General features: G+C 42.8%; 1 protein-coding gene across 5 annotated transcripts in view; it reads right to left on the bottom strand.

Annotated features, from left to right (window-relative positions):
- Positions 1 to 22,156, bottom strand: part of PSTPIP1 (proline-serine-threonine phosphatase interacting protein 1) — a 91,469-nt gene that overhangs the window by 50,406 nt on the left and 18,907 nt on the right. For 2 of the 5 annotated variants that reach the window (XM_039492850.1, XM_039492854.1), the window contains exon 2: positions 3,390 to 3,490. In XM_039492850.1, coding sequence (XP_039348784.1) covers positions 3,390 to 3,490 — 101 coding nt within the window. Of the gene's footprint in view, positions 1 to 3,389; positions 3,491 to 11,245; positions 11,327 to 11,680; positions 11,717 to 21,311; positions 21,370 to 22,156 lie in introns of those variants that run through there. The other 3 variants (XM_039492853.1, XM_039492851.1, XM_039492852.1) reach the window with 3 other exon arrangements.

Here is a 22,156-nt window from a genome sequence, read left to right as displayed (position 1 = left end):
GCATGGCTGGGGAAAAGGGCTGTAGCCAGGACTCCTCAGTAATTCTTCACCTGCTGCAATGGCCCCTCGGGGCCAGACCTGCATAGGATCAGGGGAGTGCAAAGGTGGATTAAAGCATCTTTCTGCACGAGCACCCTGGATGCACTGTGTGTTTCGTGGCCCCAAATGAGGATTGGAGCCACTTTATTATTTTTTAAGATATGATTTTTAACCTGGCCATCTCTCTTTTTTAAATACAGAAAATATCTACGTTTTAATTTGTAATTGCTGCCTTAATTCCACGTACAGGAAATTGGTTCAAGCAAATGTGTACATTACACACACTCCTTGTGTTTTAATCTTTTGCAAAGCAAAAACCACAGCACAGTGCATTGCAAAACCACTAGTGCTTATGCAACAAATAGAGGCCCTTGCCAGTAATGCCATGTCAGTGTTCAAAAGAGGGTGATGCCTGGACTACCAAAAGCATTTTTAGTGAAAACTGGAGTTGCTAAGGAAGTATTGAAAACAGACATCTAAGAGCTCTGAGCCTTTACTGTTTGAAGTGGGATCTTGTCATACATTAGCTCATTGTGTCCCCTTGTATATGTGCAGCTCAGAGAGCAGATAATTTTTTTACATGGTGACAAGATTCTCATTCTCTTCGCTCTAATAATGTCCTTAGAAGCCATTTGTCTTATGATTTGTATGCAATACGTGTGTGTTCTGAAGAAGAGGCTTGTGTTTGAATAATAATAGTTGTACAGCAGGGAGCAGCCAATTAGACAGTTTATAGTTCTCCTCCCTGCACATGGGAAAAGAGTGATTAATTTTTGTTCTGTTAATACAGCCTGATTCTTCTGTGATTATAGGCATGAAAATGTGGATAATCATCCATGAACAAAAACTGCATGGTAAATTGAGGGGTATGTGATAGGGCTCTTTGTTTGTTTTATTTTGAATTGGAGATGTGGAATCTTCTTTTAAACTCAGGTGGCGCTATGGTGATCAAAGGGTGTTGCCAGCTCTCATGTTACTGCTGTTTTTCCAAAAGCCCCAGGTCCTGCAGTCGCGTGATTTGCATGAGACTCTCAGCTTATGGGTTTTTTTAATGAAAGTTGCACAGAATGTGAACCTTTAAAGGTCCTAAAATCAGAGGGCAAAATGCATTTTCTTGAAACTGCATGGTTTTGGGGCTGAGGTGAGGGAATGACTTATGACTTTTGAATTCCCATATTTGACAGTATTGGATCTATGCGTAGGTTGACCAAGGTTGCTGATAAGCTGGAGGGGACTTACAGGAGTTGTTAATAGAATCAATGTTTGGGCCCCATAAAGGAGAACCACAGTTCTCATTTAAAACAAAAAGTAAGTTTCTAAACCTTTGTGAAGAGCGCCTGAAAACATAACCAGACTGAAAGGAACAGGGATGGAAGGACCGAACAATCTTACATGCATAGCATTTATGTAACATGAGTGAGTTAAATTTGCTGTTTGTCCCAAAGAACCATTGTCCTAATCCTCCCCGTAATCTTACGCCATCCTTGTGCATAGAACAGGATAGCTGTGGACAGAATTTGTTTGCATTTGAGATAGGTGGCAAAACTGCACCCATTCTTGGTGTCAACAAGGCCCCTTCAGCAGCTGCTGTGATAAAATCTCTGACTGTGACTCATGTGGCTTCCAAGAATAAAGGTTTGGTTTGTCCCATCTTTCTCCTTCTTCTGCCCTTCTCACCAACATGCACTTGCATCACTCTTGGAAGAGACAGCTCCAATGCATTTCTAGCCAAAAGTAAAGAGATTCTGACAGCCGCCGCATGTGTGCACATACTTACACGTACAGGACTACGGGTCAGAGGAGTGGGTTGGAGGAGGGTGAGAATTCATGGAAAAAACAATTCTGATAGATTTCTGCAGCTACTTGTTTCAGAATGTCTTTGAGATGAATCTTTCTCCTGCTTTGTGGAAAGTCCTTTTTGCACATACTGCAAGCCATGGTTAGGCGTATCCTGCAAATGATGGAAACCCCCCACCTTCACCCCTACATAATCTCAATCACATACTATAATTCCTAGCTACTACAAACACATGCAAGAAAGGGTTTGATCTCCAGTTTAAGGAGCCACAAAAAATCACTTCAAATGGGTACAGTTCACCTAACGTCGTTATGAGACTGCTGCAGGATTGTGTGACACAGGTAAAAGACGTTTCCATTAGCGTCCAAGGAAATCAACCTAAATCACTTAAATGTTTTTGGGAGACTATTTACATTTCAATGGGTTAATAGCCGTGGGGTAGCACCATACAGCGTACATGATGGCTTAAAGTTGTTAAACACAACCAGTTAAAACTGGAACTACATACTGAATAGAACTTTTCTAAGTCTCAGCTAAAAATGAAGGACAAAAATGAGAATGAAGAGTGGCCTCTGTTTCTATGTATTTTCTAAACCAAGAAACTAATGGCAACCACCACAACCTGTGAGAAACAGACTGCAGATGGACACGCATGCGTACAGTATGTTCAAAGAGGATCTAGGAACAAAGACCTAGTCCTGAAAAGATGAGAGAGATATGGTCAATCCTAGAATGCCTGGGAAAGGTCTACACAGAGCTACTATACGTACCCATGGTTACACCAAAAGAAAGATCAAATTTCAGTAATTATAGGAAATTGACCCACTGCGGCTAATAGCATATTTTAATGTGTGTGAAGCTTTGGCTTTCTGTGAATGAGGGAAAACACTGATGTTTCGCTTCTGGATGTTAATAAAGAGGATTGCTGCTTTAGTCAATAAATTGGGCGTGTGTAGTTAAATATGTATTTACAAACACAGAACTGATTAGAGATGGATCTGAATGGAATGCAGGATCTAAAGTCCTTCCAAACCTCCTCCTATTGCACCCCCCTCAAAAAAAAATCTTTGGGAAAATTTGGATCTTAACTTTGAAACTCAGGTCTCTCTATGTATAGTGCAAGGGGAAAAATTCTGCATTGATAGAGAGGGCTAGATGACTTAGTCTTGCCTCTTGCTCATGTCTATGATTCCTCCTCCAACCATTGTTTAACTGCATGACAAGGTGTAACTCTGACATTGTTTATTTTCATTCATTTCATTTTTGGAAATATGTCTTAAATTAGCTATGCGGAGTGTGGGGGAGGGGGAAGGGGTCATCATTCAAATGATTCATATGCCAACGTGGTGTCTGACTTTGCTGCTAAGAACTCGTTGGCTCTCAGATCATTTCTGTACAGACTTCTCTATTAAAAGCATGTATGACTGTACTCTCCGAATCAAATTCTGAAGTGACCCGCAGAATCCTCCTGCAGCTCTTGCAAGAGTGTTCAGGACTAGGTGAGATGAGTTCATAAATAGTTTTTCATACCTCCTTCACCACCACTTCTTACCTCTGTTTAAGCAAGTCCTCCACATCTTTTGCCATCTTTCTGCCATCCAACATTCGCTGGAGAAGCACCTCATAGCCAGAGTGGACAGTGAATTCCTTGCACTGAAATCACAAAGGCGAACAGTTATGTAAGTTGATTAGCAGACACCATTCTGAAGTGCACAAGAAACCTACTGTAAGTATTGTTAAACAAATCAGTTTGGAAAAAATAAGAACCAAGTTTAACCTCTGCCCAGAATGTAAACAACCAACAGAACTTAAACAAAGTAACTTTTCAAAAATTATTTTTCCCGCTGCCTCTACATATAACGGTTCTCACCAAAGGTGGGTGTGCTAACTTACTACGAAAGAGTCTATTATTTTGTTATTTTTGCTCTCCTGCAGAGCAGGAGCAGATGTCCCCAGGGTCTTGCAGGTCAGTTTTGCAGTGGTGGAGAAATTTGTGACGTGGTAACTGGGAATGGTCTAAGAATAATTTGTTTTATTTACATGCATATATCAGTCCTGGACCAAACATGGTCAAAAGGCATGTAAGCAATTTCTTCTCTCAAGAATCTTAACCCAACACCAATGCCTGGTTCCCAGGGAACAACTCTACTTCAAGAATTGCTGCTAATTAGAGACCAAGTCAGAGAGCAAACTCTCCTGCTGCTCGCAAAGTTCAAATATAATAACACATAGCGTGTCTCTCCAAGACTGCACATTTGTTCGTACACTAAGAAAGAACTTGGAAGACTAAATGTAACAGTGTCACTTGGTGACACCTGCCATAACATTACTTTACATCTCATCCCATCCAGACACAACAAGTACTGAAATATCCTAAAGGGAGGTAGTGCATGAGAGATCTCCAGCCCAATTTAGCTGAATGAAAAGGTCTGACAAAAGCAGAATCTGAAATGTATCTGAAATGTTGGCATTTATCAGAGAGGGAGAAATGGTTTTGAGCACAGACCTGAAAGTCAGTAGTTCCTCTGTCCTATCTCTTAAACAGACTCCCACTGTAACCATCAGCAGGTCATTTAACATCTTTGTCTCTGTTTCACCATATGTAAGATAATTCTTCGGTTCCTTCCAGGGCTTTTGTGTGAAGTTTCGCTGGTTGTCAGATAAGAGCTGAAGCTACAAAGTGCTAGATAGAGGTTACGCATTAATATCTGAATTTCCAAACATTCAGAGGCTCGCCCTTTAGCAGGGCCAGCTCCAGGCACCAGCGCAGCAAGCAGGTGCTTGGGACAGCCAACGGAAAGGGGCGGCATGTCCGGCTCTTCGGCAGCAATTCGGCGGCAGGTCCCTCAGTCCATCTTGGAGGGAAGGACCGGATGCCGAATTGCTGCCGAAGAATGAAGCGGCAGCGGCAGAGCTGCTGCCGAAGTGCCGCCAATCACGGCTTGGCTTTTTTTTTTTTCCTTTCTTTCCATCGCTTGGGGCAGCAAAAAATGCTAGAGCCAGCCCTGCCCTTCAGTATCTATAAGGGATGCACATTAGAAGCTACATAAATAAAATTTTCAGGAAAAAATGATTTTTAGTCCTTATCACAGTCTGTGATGATGATCCATAAGCACATAAGAATGGCGATACTGAATCAGACAAATGGTCCATCTAGCCCTGTATCCTGTCTTCTGACAGTGGCTGGTGCCAGATGCTTGTAGAGGGCAACTGTAGAGTAATCCACTCCCTGTTGTTCAGACCCAGGTTCTAGCAGTCAGAGGTTTATTGTGCAAAGTCAACTGGATTTTTTTCTAAAGCTTACCAATGGATTAGAGAGCTTCATTATCCAGCCTACCTCAGAAGATCAACCAAGTTTATCGAATAAAATATTGAATTATTTTAAAGCAAAGATGTAATGTAAAAATGAACCTAGTAATAGCTCCACTGACAAGCAAATAATGCCTTTTTGTGTTTCTCTTTGGTTTTTACTCTAGCTTCATGGGGCAAGTTTTATTCTGGAAATCTGTCTGTTGTGACCCTTAACTCTTTGGAAAAGGACTTCATGATTTCTCCTTATTCAATAATAATCTAAAACTTCCATCAGCTAAGCCAAGAAAGTGATATACAAACACTTTCCCCAAATCAGCATTATACCTGTGTTTTAAACATTAAGGGTGAAATCCTGGCTCCATTGAAGTCAATGACAACACTCCCATTGACTTCAGCAGGGCCAGGATTCCACCCTAGATGTGTAGTTAGAACTTCATAACCTTTAAGTATATTTGGAGATAATTTTTATGGCAGCCATACAATGTATTTTATTTGTACCTCAGCTCATTAGATCTACTATTAGGGTGTTTTCCCTCCTTTTGAATACATAATTTAATTACTTGGATGTTGATTTTGTGTTTGTTCCAATACAACCTCAAGCTATTTGTCATCAGTATATTGGTGGCATGAGAGCCCATGGCATTTCCCTGTTTCTCTCCAGGAGGTCTCAGATATGCTGAAAAGGTGGAGAGACTATACTGATCACTGGTGGGTTCCATTTTGAATACTCTTGTGGAAGAGGAGCTATTGTGCACATCACTTCTCTGAGAAGAACGGACAAAGGCAGTCCACCCACAGACTATCCACTCCTGCCAAGGCTTCCCTGCAAGACAGCAACATGCTGTGATGCACGCAGTCTATGGCAACTTGATAGTCTAGTTGTAAAAGCCTGAAGAACTTGTTTCACAGCCATGGGGTTGCACAAATGATTTTGGCCTATCTTAGTTTTTACAGGGAGGCTCCATTAAAGCCGACACAGGAGAACAGCTGAAGTATTTTATCATCATGCCAATGTATCAGCTACTCTATTTGTGTATTATCTTTGGAATTGCTCAAACTGCGAAGAATCTTCCCATCACTAAATCCATCTCTAGCTAAAGTAGATGCAGCATCATAGGCTCTAAAAAGTTGCTGCAATGCATGGATGTGCAGTGAAACTAAGTGTGCCCAGGAAGCCTATGGAGTATTAAACTGGTCTGAAGCACCAATAGTAGCTGCCAAGAACCATCTTCTCCTTCACTGTTGCATGCAGTGATTATTTTATTTTATATTTTTTAATTGGAGGCTTTGCAGTACCGGATCATTTTTACTTGCATTTGGCCACTTCTTACTGACTTCCAGATTTGTATGGAAGTGTCAATGGTGAATTATATTCACAAAATTGTGAGGGCCACCAAGCTAGGGAAAGTCCAGTAACCCCCAAAAAATGGGATGGAAAGGGGGGCTATAAAACTGCCCAATGCTTAGAGCATAGCTTAGAACATAGCCCTGGGAGCCAAGACTCCTGGGTTCTGTTTCCAGGTTCTGCCACTGACTCACATTCTGGGCTCCATTTTAACTTTTGAGTAGTTTGATTTATCTATCTCTATAATGGCTATAGTATGAAGATATGGTGCCATACATTACATGAGTGTTACAAGAATTAAGTAGTAGTATTGCATTATGTAGCATATAAAAGCTTAAATGAGCTGGTGTACAAGCGCACACACAGGACATTACAGGCCCATCTCCAAATTGCTTACTGTCCAACATGAAGATTCCAAAAGCATTCATTATTCTTATAGTTCATCTATTCCCAGACTTCAAAGGATTTATCGTTTTATAAATGCCTTGACATATTGCCTTCCCCCCAGAACTACCAAGAACTAGGTTCCTTTGGCAAGATTAGAGACTCTGGACGAACCATTTGGCAACTAACAGCCAGATTCTTACATTTCATTTTAAAGCAAATACACTGAGGCTTCAGCTACTGACTTTAAGAGAAAGGAACTGAGCAACATTCAGGAATGACTTCACAGACTGATTACTGACTTGTAGCCTTGTGCAACTGCTGTTATGCTTCTGAACTAAGGACCCTGGGTTTCAGTGGTTCTGAGCAGCATGTGGCTCCTTGGATTCGGAAGCTTTTGTTTTCCTCCAGTGCTAAGTTTAACTTCTGTGGTTAATCTTTTGCTACCACTTGCACATTTACAAGCTTCCAATGCCACAGTTTCCTAACAGCGGCAGCTCCTTCCTCTCTAGTGGAAACTTACAGTGAGCCCCGGGATGAAGAGAAAGGGGGGAGAAGGCGAATGGCCCCTACTAGTCCCAGACAAATGCCTCTACCAGCAAAATACACATTCTATACAAACTGAGGCAAAACAACTTGCATAGAAGATGCTGTGAAGGGGATGGTGAATCCATCCCTGCCACTGGTGTAACCACAGAAAATTGATATTGTTAGAGATGCCCATCTGATCCTTGCCAGCAAATTACACCCTCCCACACGCTAGCATTATTTCTGTTCTGCTGTGGTGGAAATATGTTTAACACCTCACATCTATTGAGCAGATAAAACCCCGAGCCATTGTCCCAGTGATTAAAATAAAGAACAAAAAACAAACCTACACTTGCCATTTGAGGACCAAAGTAGGAAAGAGACTCAGTAACCCCACTGACAGCTGATTGCCACCTGCTTTCGTCCGATGTCTTGAGAATTCAGGTCCTGATGGAAGCTTTGTTGCTGCTGTTGTGACAGAATCTCATTTATCCTTCCCCTGTTCTACTTCTGATAGAACTTGCTTCAGTCATATACTCCACACACAAGCCACAGCCCACAGCTGATTGAATTTTTCCAGGGAAGTTCCATCATATTATGGAGGAGCATTTCTAGGAGGGTTTTTTTCTCTCCATTTAGTTTTGTTGCGAGCTGCTCATTCTAGCGTGGTCTTAGGGCTAGTCTACATCACTATCCAGGCTCTGCCAATACAGCTTACACAGCTATTTGTGACATAGCCCTGCTGGTAGAGCAACACCACCTCCCCAAAAGACATTAGCTAGGCCGACACCAGCACTCTTCTGTCGGCATAGCAGCGTCTACCCTGGGGGTTTGCCCGCATAGCTATGTTGGCTAGGAGGCGGGGGGTGGAACGGGGGAGGAGGGGTTTATATCCCTAACTAGCATAACTGTGCTGACAAAATTTTGTAGTGTGCACTTGGCCTTAGATCTTATCTATGCTCAAAAGTTGTACTACTTCAGTTATCCCAGTGTAGTTAAAGCTGCATAACCCTCCGAGTGTGGATGCAGATATACTAGTATAAGAATGCTTATAGCAATACAGCTTTCCCCCCATACAGGAAGAGGAATAAACTATATCAGAATAAGGCATCTTCATGTCAATATAATTGCATCCACTGGGGTTGAACTAGATCAATAAAAAAATCGCACCCTAATCAACATAGTCATGTTAGTACAACAACTGTGAAGGTGGGCCTTATTCACTGTAGCCTTCTGCTTAGACCGAGCGGATTGGGAGTCTAGCCTACAGCTGAGTGAAAATAAATGGTTTGGTTTCACAGGGTGTTCAGCACATTTTTACTCTGATTTATAAGGGATATAGACAAGGTGGGTGAAATAATATCTTTTATTGGACCAACTTCTTTCAAGCCACACAGCTTGAAGCTTTCGAGTCCCAGAGAGCACTTCTTCAGGTCTGGGAAAGGTAGTGAGAGTGTCACAGTTAAATACAAAAGACAACAGATTGTTTAGTGTAAGCATATATTGTAAGGGACCATTCAAGGTAGAGTCGCCCATTAACACCTCTGCAGTCATGGGCAAAAGAGGAGGTGAGAGGGTTATAGATTGTTGTAATAACCCATAAATCCAGCGTGTCTGTTCAGTCCATGATTTTGAGTGTCTAGCAGCATCATGAATTTAAGCCCCTGGCTCATCTTTTGAAAGCGTTGTGCAGGTTTTCTTTGAGGATGAGGACTGAGAGATCAAGTATAGAGTAATTGTTTGTGAAGTGTTCCTCCATGGGTGATGTGGTGTTTTTATCTTTTATCATTTTCCTGTGTGAGTTCATTTGAGAGCATAGTGATTGTCTGACTTCACCCTCATAGTTTCTATTGAGCCATTTAGTGCACAGGAGCAGGGCTGCCCAGAGGATTCAGGGGGTCTGGGGCAAAGCAATTTCAGGGGCCCCTTCCATAAAAAAATTGCAATATTATATTCTCGTGGGGGCCCCTGTGGGGCCCAGGGCAAATTGCCCCACTTGCTCCCCCTCACGGGCGGCCCTGGGAAAAATAAACCTTCCGCATCTCAGCACAAACCTAGTTTTGAGAAAACTTGTTTACAGGGTATCACTGGTTCTCAGCATCAACTAGTGCTAAAAGGCACAAAAGCTCATTAAAAGGGTTGGACAAATATTTTCCATCAAAACTTTTTTTGGTTCAAAAACTAGGGGTTTTTAAAAAGCAGAAAAAATTCACGGACAATGTCTGCTTTCCTTCAAAATTTGTTGTTGTTTTTTTTTTTAAATTGAAAAGCTGAAATTAGTCTGCCAAAACCTGAATATGGTTTGGGGTTTCAGAAGTGTGTGGCCAAATATTTGCTGCTTGCTGTGTTTGATTGTTTAAAGAAACAACAAAAAAAATTCTGCCTAAAAAAAATCCAAAACTTTTGAACCACCTCAGCTTGTGACCAAACGCCTGAGCCCATCCAGTCAGAGATTTTTCCAGGTTTCTGATACTCTGCTGGCTTCCTTGACTCATATCTGTCTCCATAACTTTGGGTTCATTTAGGTTAGAACATAAGAACAGCCATACTGGGTCAAACCAAAGGTCCATCCAGCCCAGTATCCTGTCTACCGACAATGGCCAATGCCAAGTGCCCTGAGGGAGTGAACCTAACAGGTAATGGTCAAGTGATCTCTCTCCTGCCATCCATCTCCACTCTCTGACAAACAGAGGCTAGGGACACCATTCCTTACCCATCCTGGCTAATAGCCATTAATGGACTTAACCTCCATGCATTTATCTGTTTCCTAGAGACTGGCTCCATGGGGTCCTTCACAAACTGGAGATGGTTACTGTGGGTTTGTCTTTAGTATAGACTATGTACATACTCCATGAACTGAGCATTTGAGCTTGGTCCAGAATCTGGGATGAGCCTATGTTGTGAAAACTGAAATGCTCAAAATAGCACATGCATGTGAATGGGCATAGGGTGCTAAAATAAAATTAACCCAGGGGTTCTCAAACTGGGGGTCAAGACCCCTCAGGGGGTCACGAGGTTATTACTGGGGGTCGCGAGCTGTCAGCCTCCACCTCAAACCCCGCTTTGCCTCCAGCATTTATAATGGTGTTAAATATATAAAAAAGTGTTTTCAATTTATAAGGCGGGGAGGTCGCACTCAGAGGTTTGCTATGTGAAAGAGGTCACCAGGACGAAAGTTTGAGAACCACTGAATTAACCCCTCTGGAGCCTCAGGGAATGTACGTAATGGGGGTCTCCATTTGTAGGGTTGGGAAGAATATTGCTCGTCTCATGTGATCCCTCCCTCAGTGGCTAATTTTAAATGAAGCTACCCTTCCCTGATATGTATCGCCCTATGGCACTGAAATTAAATATAGACTATAACTTGGCATGAGAGAAGTGAAAGGGATGGTAGCCCTAATGGAAAAGCTAACAGCTTGGCTCTTCTGCAAGCCTCAAACTGCTGAATGAGCTTTAGGGTAGGGAAGGCTGTGCCTCCCAAACAGCCTGGCCCTGCCCCCTATCCGACCCCCACCCACTTCCTGCCCCCCGACTGCTCCCCCCCTCAGAATCCCTGACCCATCCTGCTCCTTGTCCCCTCACCATCCCCCAGAGACACCACCACCACCACCCTGGGACCCCACCCCTGCTACCAGTCCCCTGACTGCCCCGACCCCTATCCACCCCCCCCACTGAGTCCTGACAGACCCCCGGAATGCCCACAATCCAACCCCCCCATTCCCTGTCCCCTGACCGCCCCCAACCTCTGCCCCCTCCCTGTGCCCTGACTGTCCCCGAGACTCCCTGCCCCTTAGCCAACCCCACCGGCCCCAGCTTCTTACCCCCAGCTCCCCCCTCACCCAGAGCCTCAGCGCGTCGCATCCAAGGCCGTCCCCGAACAGTGGTGCAGCGTGGCTCCGGCAGGGCCTGAGCTCCGCCCCGCTCAGAGCCGCGTGGTAAGGGGGCGGGGCTGCGAGCTCCTCCCCGCTCAGAGCCCCGGGGTAAAGGGGGCGGGGCTGTGAGCTTCCTCCACCCAGCCCGGAGCTCGCAGCCCCGCCCCCTTACCACGCGGCTCTGAGCGGGGCGGAGCTCAGGCCCCGCTGGAGCCAGGCTGCAGCTGTTCAGGGACAGCCCTGGATGCGCTGAGGCTCCAGGAGCGAGGCGGAGACGGGGTCAGGTTGGGCTGGGGCAGGAGCTTCAGCCATTCTCTTGGGGGCCCCTGCGGAGCCCAGGGCCTGGGGCAAATTGCCCCATTTGCCCCCCCCCTCTGGGTGGCCCTGCACAGGAGGACTTACACAACATGTTGTGCTAGGCATGTGTAGGAACCATGGATCTTGAAAGGTGTGTTGTGGGGGGAGCGTTGATCATTGTACCAGTGGTGATATGTATGCAGACATTCTATAATTGTCCATTATAGTGATTCTAGAGCCTTCCTCTGGAAGCATCTGACAACAGTCACTGCTGGACATGAGATACTAGACTGGCTAGCCCACTGATCTAGTAATCAATATGGCAATGCCTACATTCTCTGCATTGGGTCCCTTTTGTCTTGTTATGAGGTCTGTGCAGACCACTGGAAAACATGGCAAGCATGGCCTGCTCCAGGACTAAGCCACCTCTCAGTGGCTAGCTATGCTCCCAGACACAGGACATTATGGGTCCAGTTCAGTGCTATCCACAGGAAAGGGAGTGTCCTTACTCAGCAAGGAAGTGAGAAATTATTCATCTGCCGTGCACCAAGCCAGAGTATACTGGGTACCAGGTGATCAGGGTTGCACACAATGGGACATTTGGGCACACTTGTTTATCTCTCCGTAGTATTTCCTTAATCTTCCAAGACTGACATTCAACACTTAATACCATCTCTAATGCTGGAGATGCAATTAGAAATGCTGGGTAGCAGTGCGTTGTTAAAAAACCCGAAGAAGAACGAAAGCTCCTTTTCATGCCCAAGAAAAGCTGCCCAGAGGAAATTAAACAAATTGCACACATGGCGCATCCCCCCGGAGTAACACACAATGCTGCAAATTACAATAAGAGCTTAAAACTGCAAGAAAGAAAAGTTGGGAAAATAAAGCCAGATCTTTAACCCAAGAGTTAACACTCATAACAGCTGCCAAAATATTCTATGATAAATTCCCAGGCCAAGTGCCAGAGAGAACGTGGGCTTGTCTACATGGTGCATTAGTCCTCACCAGAATGGTGTAAATTCTAGATCCTGCTGGCACGTGCTCAAAGTTCCCTAGGTGCACATTAACATTGTCTCGTTTCAAGCAGACTGAGGAGCCACACCAATGGTTCTAGCTAATGTGCCTATCCTTCAACTGCTAGAAGTCATTCAAGTATCTATTTGTAATGGAGTGATCGTTCTAATGTATGATAAATGTAAGAAAAAAGTGTTACCATATTAAAGACTAAATCGTGATGCTCTCTGCATGAGTAATCTAGATTCTAGGCAACAAGAGGGAGCCATGAGTTTCTGCAGCACATCTACCAAGAGGCAGGCCAAAGTTCCCTGAAGAACTATGCTGCTTCAGGTGGCAGGACTGGTCCATTTAGGGGCATGGGTATGGTACTGCTTAGCATTCTTGCTTGAGTCCCTCAGGTGGTAATGGGACTAGCACACAATATTACTTTTAATAGCAGTAATCGTGAGAGTGGACTGCTCACAGTGATTCCTGAAGGGCTCTGGGCTACACCTGGTCCCCTCCTCATTCCCCTGCCTCAGTACACGTCCGAGTACAAACACCAGAATTCAGCCCTTAATGTCTACAGGAATATTTTATCCCATTAGTGAGAACACAGACCTTTCTTTTAAAGGGCAGAGTAGCTATCAGCAGTAATTTAATTTGCATGGTTCTGTCTACATTCCTACCAAACAGCATGTGGAGGGGATGCCTTTGTCATTCACTTCTTTTGGAAAGTGAGTATGTACAGTGAGGATCTCAACGGATCTGCTTCCTGTTTGTTGCTTACTGACTTTACTGACAAAAAGTGAATTTTTTACACACAGGCTGCTCTGGCTCTGAATGAGCTGGCTTCTGTTCTGCTTCACGCATCAGTTATTATCTGTCAAATTCTGACCTCTGCTCTTTCAGTCTCTTAAGAGTCCCCACCCTCATTTTCAGGTGTCAAGTTTAATTTTGCTGGGCTGGCAATTAGAAGAAATATTTTTTAACATGCAAATACAGTAAATTTGATATTGAGGCTAAATCACTAACCAATGGGGGGAGGGAGAAGCAATTATGATTTCAAGTTATTTATTAATAAAGTGCCACCCTTGCCAAGATGCTCAGAATTCACACATTACATTTCATAATGTTCTATCAGGTAAGAGATTCCAATTAGGTGAAGTTTACATGAACACAAAAGAGGATTTGCCCATAGTTGTGTCATCAAAAAGGAGTATCTAATCTATCTTGTCCAGCAGATCTTAACTCTCTAACAAGAAACTACTTGGCAATTTTAGTGTAACTGAGATATTTGGATATTGCTTTGAGCTTATTCCATTAATAGTTTGAATCCATCTTGGTCTATGATCTAAAGCCAAAGGTTACCAAACTTTTTTCACTGGGTGAACTGCATCTTGAGTGAGACAGTCCTGACACCACCTTTCACTCCCATTCATGATTGCAGAAACTTCCTCCCCTCTCATTCATCATCTTTGTGGCAAAGTCAGCAATTGCTTACATGAGAAAGTACATATGGGGAAAGACTTGATGTCTTTTCCCCTTCCCTTCAGCTAAAAGTGAGGAGAGAGGGGAGCCAGAACAATGTGGCCAGATGGTTCTTTGTGGACCAGAATCAAGTGCTCCACAGACCACAGCCTGAGAATCTCTCATCTAGAGATTGTTGTTAAAGGCTCAGTCCTCCAAGGAGCTCTGCCCTCTGACCCCAATCCAGCAAAGCACTCATAAGAAGAGCCATTCTGGATCTGACCAATGGTCCATCTAGCTCAGTGTCCCATCTCTGACAGTGGCCAGCACCAAATGCTTCAGAGGGAATGAAGAGAACAAAGCAATATTGAATGATCCATCTCCTGTTGTCCAATCCCAGCTTCTGGCACTTGGAGGTTTAGGGACACCTGGAGCATGGGGTTGCATCCCTGATCATCTTGGCTAATAGCCATTGATAGACCTATTCTCTATGAACTTATCTAATTATTTTTAAACTCAGTTATACTTTTGGACTTCACACCATCCCATGGTGATGAGTTCCACTCAAACCATGAGAGTACTAATGTTCCTAAATTTAAGCACATGCTTAAATGATTTAAGGATTGCAGGACTGAACCTTAAGAGAGTATTTTGTGAAGTTTATTGCCTGGTCTGGGGATTCTTATTATAGCTTCAGTTTGGACCTCCCTGGAAAGTATTGTTGCTAATGCTGAGTGCTGAATACATCTAATGCTACTAGGTAGAAGCATAACTGTGGCATTGCAGGTTTCTGCAGTACAGAAGAGATCATAACACAGGAAGAAAATTGAGAATAGTAGTTCAATATTTGTCCCCAATAATTTTAAATTTCAAGGTGGAATCAGCCTGTATATTGCTAAATAATACTTACTAAAGCATCCATTTGATTAGAGCTCATCAGATGATGAAAAAGTTAATTTATTTCATTTGACCAGGAAAAAAAATCAAAATTCATCCAATAGATTAGTTGTAATGGTGTATCCTGCTGGCTGCTGTGTTATGATCCCACTCAGAGCAAAATCCACAGAGGAGCCAAGGCTGTTACAACCCCAGCTACAAAGCTTAAGTTTTGTCTCAATCTGTAGATGTTATGGCAGCATCTGGTTCTGTTCCCCGTGTGTTGGCTAGGATGGGTGCTATCACATAAATGAGGAGTTGTTCAAGATTCAAACTTCTGTGGGCGTTAGATGCTCAGGATAAGCTTCCTCTGTCCTGTTGAAGTGTCTAGCCCACTGGGCAGTTTGTGTTACGTGATCCATAGAGCATGTGAGTCTGCTCAGCTACATAGGCTAGTTCTTTAGCTCAAGCTGTCCAGACTTGCATTTGTAACACCACCGTGGTTTCACAACAGCTCTACTCTGAAACTAACACACTAACATGGGGTTTGGAAGATGACGTGTGGCTTTTTGATTTTTTTCCTCCCTTGCAGCTTTGACCAATGCCACTTTTGGAACTGAGTGAAAAGCTTTTAAGAACATAAGAATGACCATACTGGGTCAGACCAAAGGTCCATTGAGCCCGGTATCCTGTCTTCTGACAGTGGCCAATGGCAGGTGCCCCAAAGGGAATGAACAGACAGGTAATCATCAAGTGATCCATGCCCTGTCACCCAATCCCAGCTTCTGGTAAACAGAGGCTAGGGACACCATTCCTGCCCATCCTGGCTAATAGCCAGTGATGGACATATCCTACATGAATCTATCTAGCTCCCTTTTGAACCCCATTATAGTATTGGCCTTCACAACACCCTCTGGCAAGAAGTTCCAGAGGTTGACAGTGCAGTGCATGAAAAAATACTTTCTTGTGTTTGTTTTAAACCTGCTACCTATTAATTTCATTTGGTGGCCCCTTGTTCTTGTATTATGAGAAGGAGTAAATAACACTTCCTTATTTACTTTCTCTATACCACTCATGATTTTATAGACGTCTATCGTATCCCCCCTTAGTCGCCTCTTTTCCAAGATGAAAAGTCCCAGTTTTATTAATCTCTCCTCATACGGAAGCCATTTCATACCCTTAATTATTTTTGTTGTCCTTTTCTGAACCTTTTCCAATTCCAATACATCTTTTTTGAGATCGAGCAACCACATCTGCACATAGTATTCAACATGTGGGCGTACCATGGATTTATATAGAGGCAATATGATATTTTCAGTCTTATTATCTATCCCTTTCTTGATGAGTCCCAACATTCTGTTCACTTTTTTGACTGCCACTGCACATTGAGTGGATGATTTTAGAGAACTATCCACAATGACTCCAAGATCTCTTTCTTGAGTGGTAACAGCTAATTAACTTGCCGATGCCTGGATTTATGGTCCTACATTTCTCTTGCAACACCTCTCCCGCACATTTCAGGTGGGATTTTCAAAGAGACCTAAGGGAGCGTAGGCACCCAAATCCCAGCCTAAAACAATGATAGGTGGGTCCGTGCTGCACAATCTGGATCTGAACTTCCCAACAGGTTGGGAGGTTGGATCTGGGGTTTGGGTTTAAGGGGAAGAGTGGCAGGAAACTACACAAAATCATCCTCAGAGTTTTTGGATAATCAGCTCCTCATGATGAAGTGGGCAAGTTGGAATATATTTTCTTATTGCTGTTTTCTCTCCCCCCTCCATCCCCAATGCTTTGTAGGTGCTGCTCCTCACACAATAATGCTTTTAAAAGGGAACTGGGTAGTTTTCTAGTAGGTTGAAGTTTCTCCATAATAAATAACTTGGGTAAATGTCAGGACTGACTTGAGAGCAATAAGCCATAACTGCGTGTGTTTCACATAATGATTCATGTGGTGATTGGTGGTTGAGCTGTGGGAATTTGATTATATAAAGAATCAGAGGAGCCTGTGGGCAGGGCATCTTGCGTAGTTTCAATTCCTTGCCCCTTTAACAGGAATAAAGTGGTACCTGAGTGCTAAAACAGTGAATGTCTGGTCTCTTATCTCCTCTTTAAGGCTCTTGCTGAAGGTCCTTGCAGTGGTAATGCTCATGTCCTTACACCTATGCAAATAAACCTAATGATTGATTAATACAGTCCCTGTACGCTGTCAGGCTTGCATTAAAACTTTAAAAAAGAAGACAGCTTGGAACAACTTGAAATTCTGATGTTTCTATGTATCACTGCACCAGAAAAAAGCTCCTAGACTGAAACAACTAATTCACAGCTGCTTAGAAGGAGGGGTGTTTTTGCAGGGCAGTTGGCCAGCATCAAACCTTTGGCACTAGGTTGTTAACACGTAGTTCAGTAGCTCATCTCTGTCTTGCAGAGACTAGGGGTAGTGGACTGGAGCATAGTAGAGGGGGTCTGGAAGTTAAGGGGGAGCATTTTTCAAGTTTGTTCCTTTATGTTTTCAAGTGATAAGGTCCTACTGAAAGAGGACCAAATTGTGACAATACTAAAAAAACCTCAACCGGTTAATCAGAGCTTAGCTTTGGACAATGAACCTTTGGAAAATTCCCCACTGACTCCTTCAATAAGAGGATCCTATATAGCCAGTCTTGTGTCCAAATACCTATTATAATGAGAGATGTACTTGCTAATCTAACCCTGTATAGAGACACTTAGGCCTGGTCTACACTAGGAAATCAGGTTGGTTATAACTATGTCGCTCAAGGGTATGAAAAACCCAGACCCCTGAGCAACACAATTAAACTGACCTGATCACAGGCATGGACAGTGCTAGGTCGATGGGTGTGAGAAGCAAAGATGAGCAGTGCAGATAGAAAAGGCACCCCAGGAGTGTGACCACCTCCCCCCCCCACACACACACACACACTAGTTCAACTCCTCTGCAGAATACAGGGAATCAGCCCAGCCTGGCTGCATTCTCCCAGAACTGGGCAGAGGCAATATCTGAGGTGGGGGGATGAGAATGGAGCAGAGGCCTGGGACAGTGTCCAGGAAATGAGCAGAGGGAGATGGGCAGGGCCTGCATCCAGGGAAGGAAGAAGGAACTGAACAGGGGACTGTAACCTGGGGTGGGAGCTGGATGGCACATACACACCTAAAAGAAAAAAGGGGGGAAAAACACTGCACAATACTCACAATTCCCCTGTTGTGGCAAAGGTGAATGAGAGAATAAACCATATGTGACTACCAGATACACAGCTTAATGTGCTAGGGGAAGGCACTCAGATATTATGGCCAAGAGGGTGGAATAAAAATCTGGATAGAATAATAAAAAAAAAGAGTAGATGGGGCAGTGCCCAGCAGAGAAGAGTGAAGGGGGGGTGCCCAGTAGAGGGAAGGGCTGTGGACTGTACAGGTCCACAGGGCAGGTCACCAAGGATGCAGCTGAGACCAGTGCCTGGGGAAGAGATGGTGCGGAGGAAGTGTCTACCAACCAACCAGAAGTGAAAGAGAGGTGGAGGTGCCTCAATTTGTGGATGGATTTATTTTTGTGCATTTCAGGCTGAGTCTCCTGAAATATGCTCATATGAAAAGGGATGACTTCCCCCCCAAGAGTTAAAGTAGATGAAAAAGCAGTGTGAATTTTAACATAGACATTTTCCTAAGTGTCTGTCTCATAATTTTGGACATTTGAGGTTGGCAACCCCGGCTACAGGTCTGCCCCTGTGACACTGTGTCTCTGGATTTGCATTCCATTTGAACGTGTTCTGCAACTGCAGCTCCATGCCAAAGCCTGAAAACCACATTGGCAAGCTTTCCAGCTTTGAAGTGCATGACAGTTAGACTAGGCTCTCTGAACGTGACCCCTTCTTATGATCCGTTCATGCTGAGACACCTGCAAGAAGTCAGTCAATGTTTCATGGCTAGCCTGTGGGTAGTGGTTGGGAAAGTCGTCATTTATGCAGTTACCAAACTAAAAAAATTAAGTGTATGTATTCATATGTAAAAACTGTGGGACAGAGCCTCAGCTAGTGTAAACTGGCATAGCTCCATTGAAGTCTATAATCACTGAATCAGATGAGGATCCCTCCTTATATGTTTTCTCATTCTCTCTCACTTTATTTGTTGCTCATTTCTTCTTAGATAGACACAGTTCTTGCCTTAAAGAATTTCAATTCTGTTTCCACAGTGCCTCATACCGTAAGGACCTGACAGGGGCTTATGGAAACTTTGACATTATAATTAAATGACATGTAGCCTTTAGCCACTCTATTATCATTAATCCTTCTTCCTCGGTCATGGTGGGTTTTTGCACAGAGCTGGCTGAAAAGTTGTCTGAAAAATATTCTTTTTCACAAACAAAAAATTTCCCCCTCAAATTTCAACATCATCTATCATTTTGGGGAGGAAATTGGTGTGCTTTATTTTTAAATGAAGTTTTGAAAAAAATATTGAAACCATTTTCAATATGTTTATCCATTTGTCGTTTGCTGAAAACCCGTTTTTTGGTAAATTAAAAAGTCTAAAAAAGTATGTATACAAAATAAAATCTCAAACCCTGAAAAATGGATCCGTTCTGAACACTTCAAAACAACAACTTTGACATTTTTCACAAAAATAGGTGTTCATTTTTTCAAACAGCTCTAGTTTTGTTTCACAGATTGTCTTGTTTGGTGAAATTGACAGAGAAGATATTGACTATTTTAGCAAAGCTGAACCTTAATACTTCATTGTCACAAGCTTATAAATGAGAGAATTACCAGCTAGGATTATGAAGGAGGAGCTCCTGGATGATAGTTTTAGGTTTGGCTTTTATTTTTATTTTTTTGTAAGTGAAGTTTGAATCTATTTCTTCATGCCAGTATCTTTTTTTCTTTTACCAGAAGGAAATCCATATTATACAACTATTGCAAAATGATATATTAAAAGTGTGTTGCTCTAACAATAAATAATATATTAGATTTTGGAACTGTTTAAAATCACTGGGTTTTTTTGTGGGGGGTGTTTTTCCCCCTAAACTTTGATCCTTGGGGGTTATTTGATTCCTTTTAGGAGCTCCAACAAGGACCAAATTTCAGAAATTTATATGTTGTAGGTGAATCACACAAACAGATTTAATTTGTGACTCTGTTAGTAAACAATTAAAGGAGCTTTGTATTCCCAAAGTTCATTTGGTTGTGCTGGTGACTCTCTTGATTGCTGTGATCCTTATTGTGACTGGATCGTGCCTCTTATTTGACAGGGTACCTTTAAATGGTTTAATAGCCTAAGTACCTGGTGCATAAGGAGGAATTAGAAAAAAAAAAAAGAGAGAGAGAAATATCTATTGTTGCTATTCAAGTTCAAGCTCTAGCATGGTGCACAGTAGTGTAAAATGATATTGAGGAAGGAGATGTGCAGGGACTTCAGGGTGCCATCTATGGCAAAAGAATCTTACATATTTCTCCCAAAGAAATGAGGAAAGAGACAATTGTTGTTCTGCACCCTGTGAGCCTGGGTAGGTTGGTGAAGGCTGGAGTCTATCTGGTCCTCTCGATGCATTTTATGCTGGAAATTGTTAATGGCCAAATGCTGAAGGTATGCAGAGTAATTGGTAAGCAACTGCACATAAATAGTACAGATGGTGTAGGAAGAGGTTTAGCTCAGGGAACCAAGTAGTGTGAAATTAGAACTCTGAAACCCAAATAGTCACTGCACTTGTCCAGAGTTATATATGTACTTTTATAGTATTATTCTTATTCCAGTAATCACATGGTTAATGACTTTTGAAATGTATGCCCATGTTCTAAGCAGTTTCCTAACAAATTATCTCCTTTGCTCATATTGGCCAGAACTCCTTGGAGTCCATTGAAAGGTAACCGCTGTTTGCAGCTCTTGCACACTGTACTTGCTTTCCTAGTTAGAACTGGTTTTGGCTTCTGTGTACAAAAATAGACCTTTTTTAGATGGGGATCATAAGGAAAGGATGCTGAGGAGCTGTGCTCACATCTGTTCTCAAAATCGGTTATACCAGTGTTTCAATCTCTTTCACTCCTTGGAAACTTTTTTTTTCCCTCTTTACTAGAAATTTAAGTGGTTGCTAATGATCCAAAAGGCTATGCTGGAATTATGTATGGGAAAATTTTTCAAAAGCTCCTTAGTCCCATTTTCAACACTAAGTCACTTAAGCAGCCTAAGAGCCTAAATCACTTTTGAAAATAGGACATAAGATTCCCTTCCTAAGTCACCTAGGCACTGTTGAAAACTGTTTCATACATATTGTTTAGCAAATACTGTTGCCAACCCCATGTATTTTAAAAATCATGAGTCAGGCCCCACAAAATCATGAGAACAACTTAAAATCATAAGATGTAAATAAAAAAAAAGTGGGGTTCTGTTTGTTTACCTTCTTGCTGAGTCCTTAGGTTATGCTCTGGTTTCATTTTCATGCTTTTGTAGGCAACCTTGAGGGCCAGAAAATTAATTATTTTTTAAATGAAAGCTGAGATTCTCAATTACTTGCAGGTGTCTGGGAGCTGGGCCTCTAAGAAACACCAGATATCATGAGACTTATAATATTGCAAGAGTTGGCCACACCAAGCATTTCAGTAGCCTGGTCTGTGGTGCGTCTCTCTCTCTCTCTCTCTCCGTGACATAGTGCGTATTAGCAAAGCAGATGCATGGCTTGGTGTACTACTAAAAAGAGTAATTGACTTTTCACCTTTGTGCTGCTTCATCCTCACTCGTCCTCTGGACTAGTACAGTGATATATATTTGTCATTCTTATCGTTGCAGTACATGGTTTGGCCTTTCTACATTCTGCTACTTCCACGTTAGTGTAGCTCCAAGTCATCAGTTTTGCACTTTGTTTGTTGGGTAGTGAAATAAATGGATACTGAGGTACAAGTTCAAAAAAATCTTTAGTCCAACTGTATCCTACAAGCACTCTGCCTGAACTCATTAACTTCATCTCAGCCTGCTTCTTGCTTGCTTATATATACCTGCCCCTGGAAATTTCTACTACATGCATCCGACGAAGTGGGTATTCACCCACGAAAGCTCATGCTCCAAAACATCTGTTAGTCTATAAGGTGCCACAAGACTCTTTGCTGCTCTAACTTCATCTCAGCAACTTTAAGTCTTAGACAAGCAGTAACCTTAATATCTTAGTTCTCCCCTTTTTTGCTTCTCCCAAAAGCTGGACATCACAGAATTTTTACTTTAAGGACTTTTCTATTTGGATTTTTATTT

This window comes from Mauremys reevesii, linkage group 10 (assembly GCF_016161935.1).
Source record: "Mauremys reevesii isolate NIE-2019 linkage group 10, ASM1616193v1, whole genome shotgun sequence".
In the NCBI taxonomy this organism is placed as follows: domain Eukaryota; kingdom Metazoa; phylum Chordata; order Testudines; family Geoemydidae; genus Mauremys; species Mauremys reevesii.
Note: the sequence above shows the minus strand (reverse complement) of the source record. Positions and strands in the feature narration are given on the sequence as shown.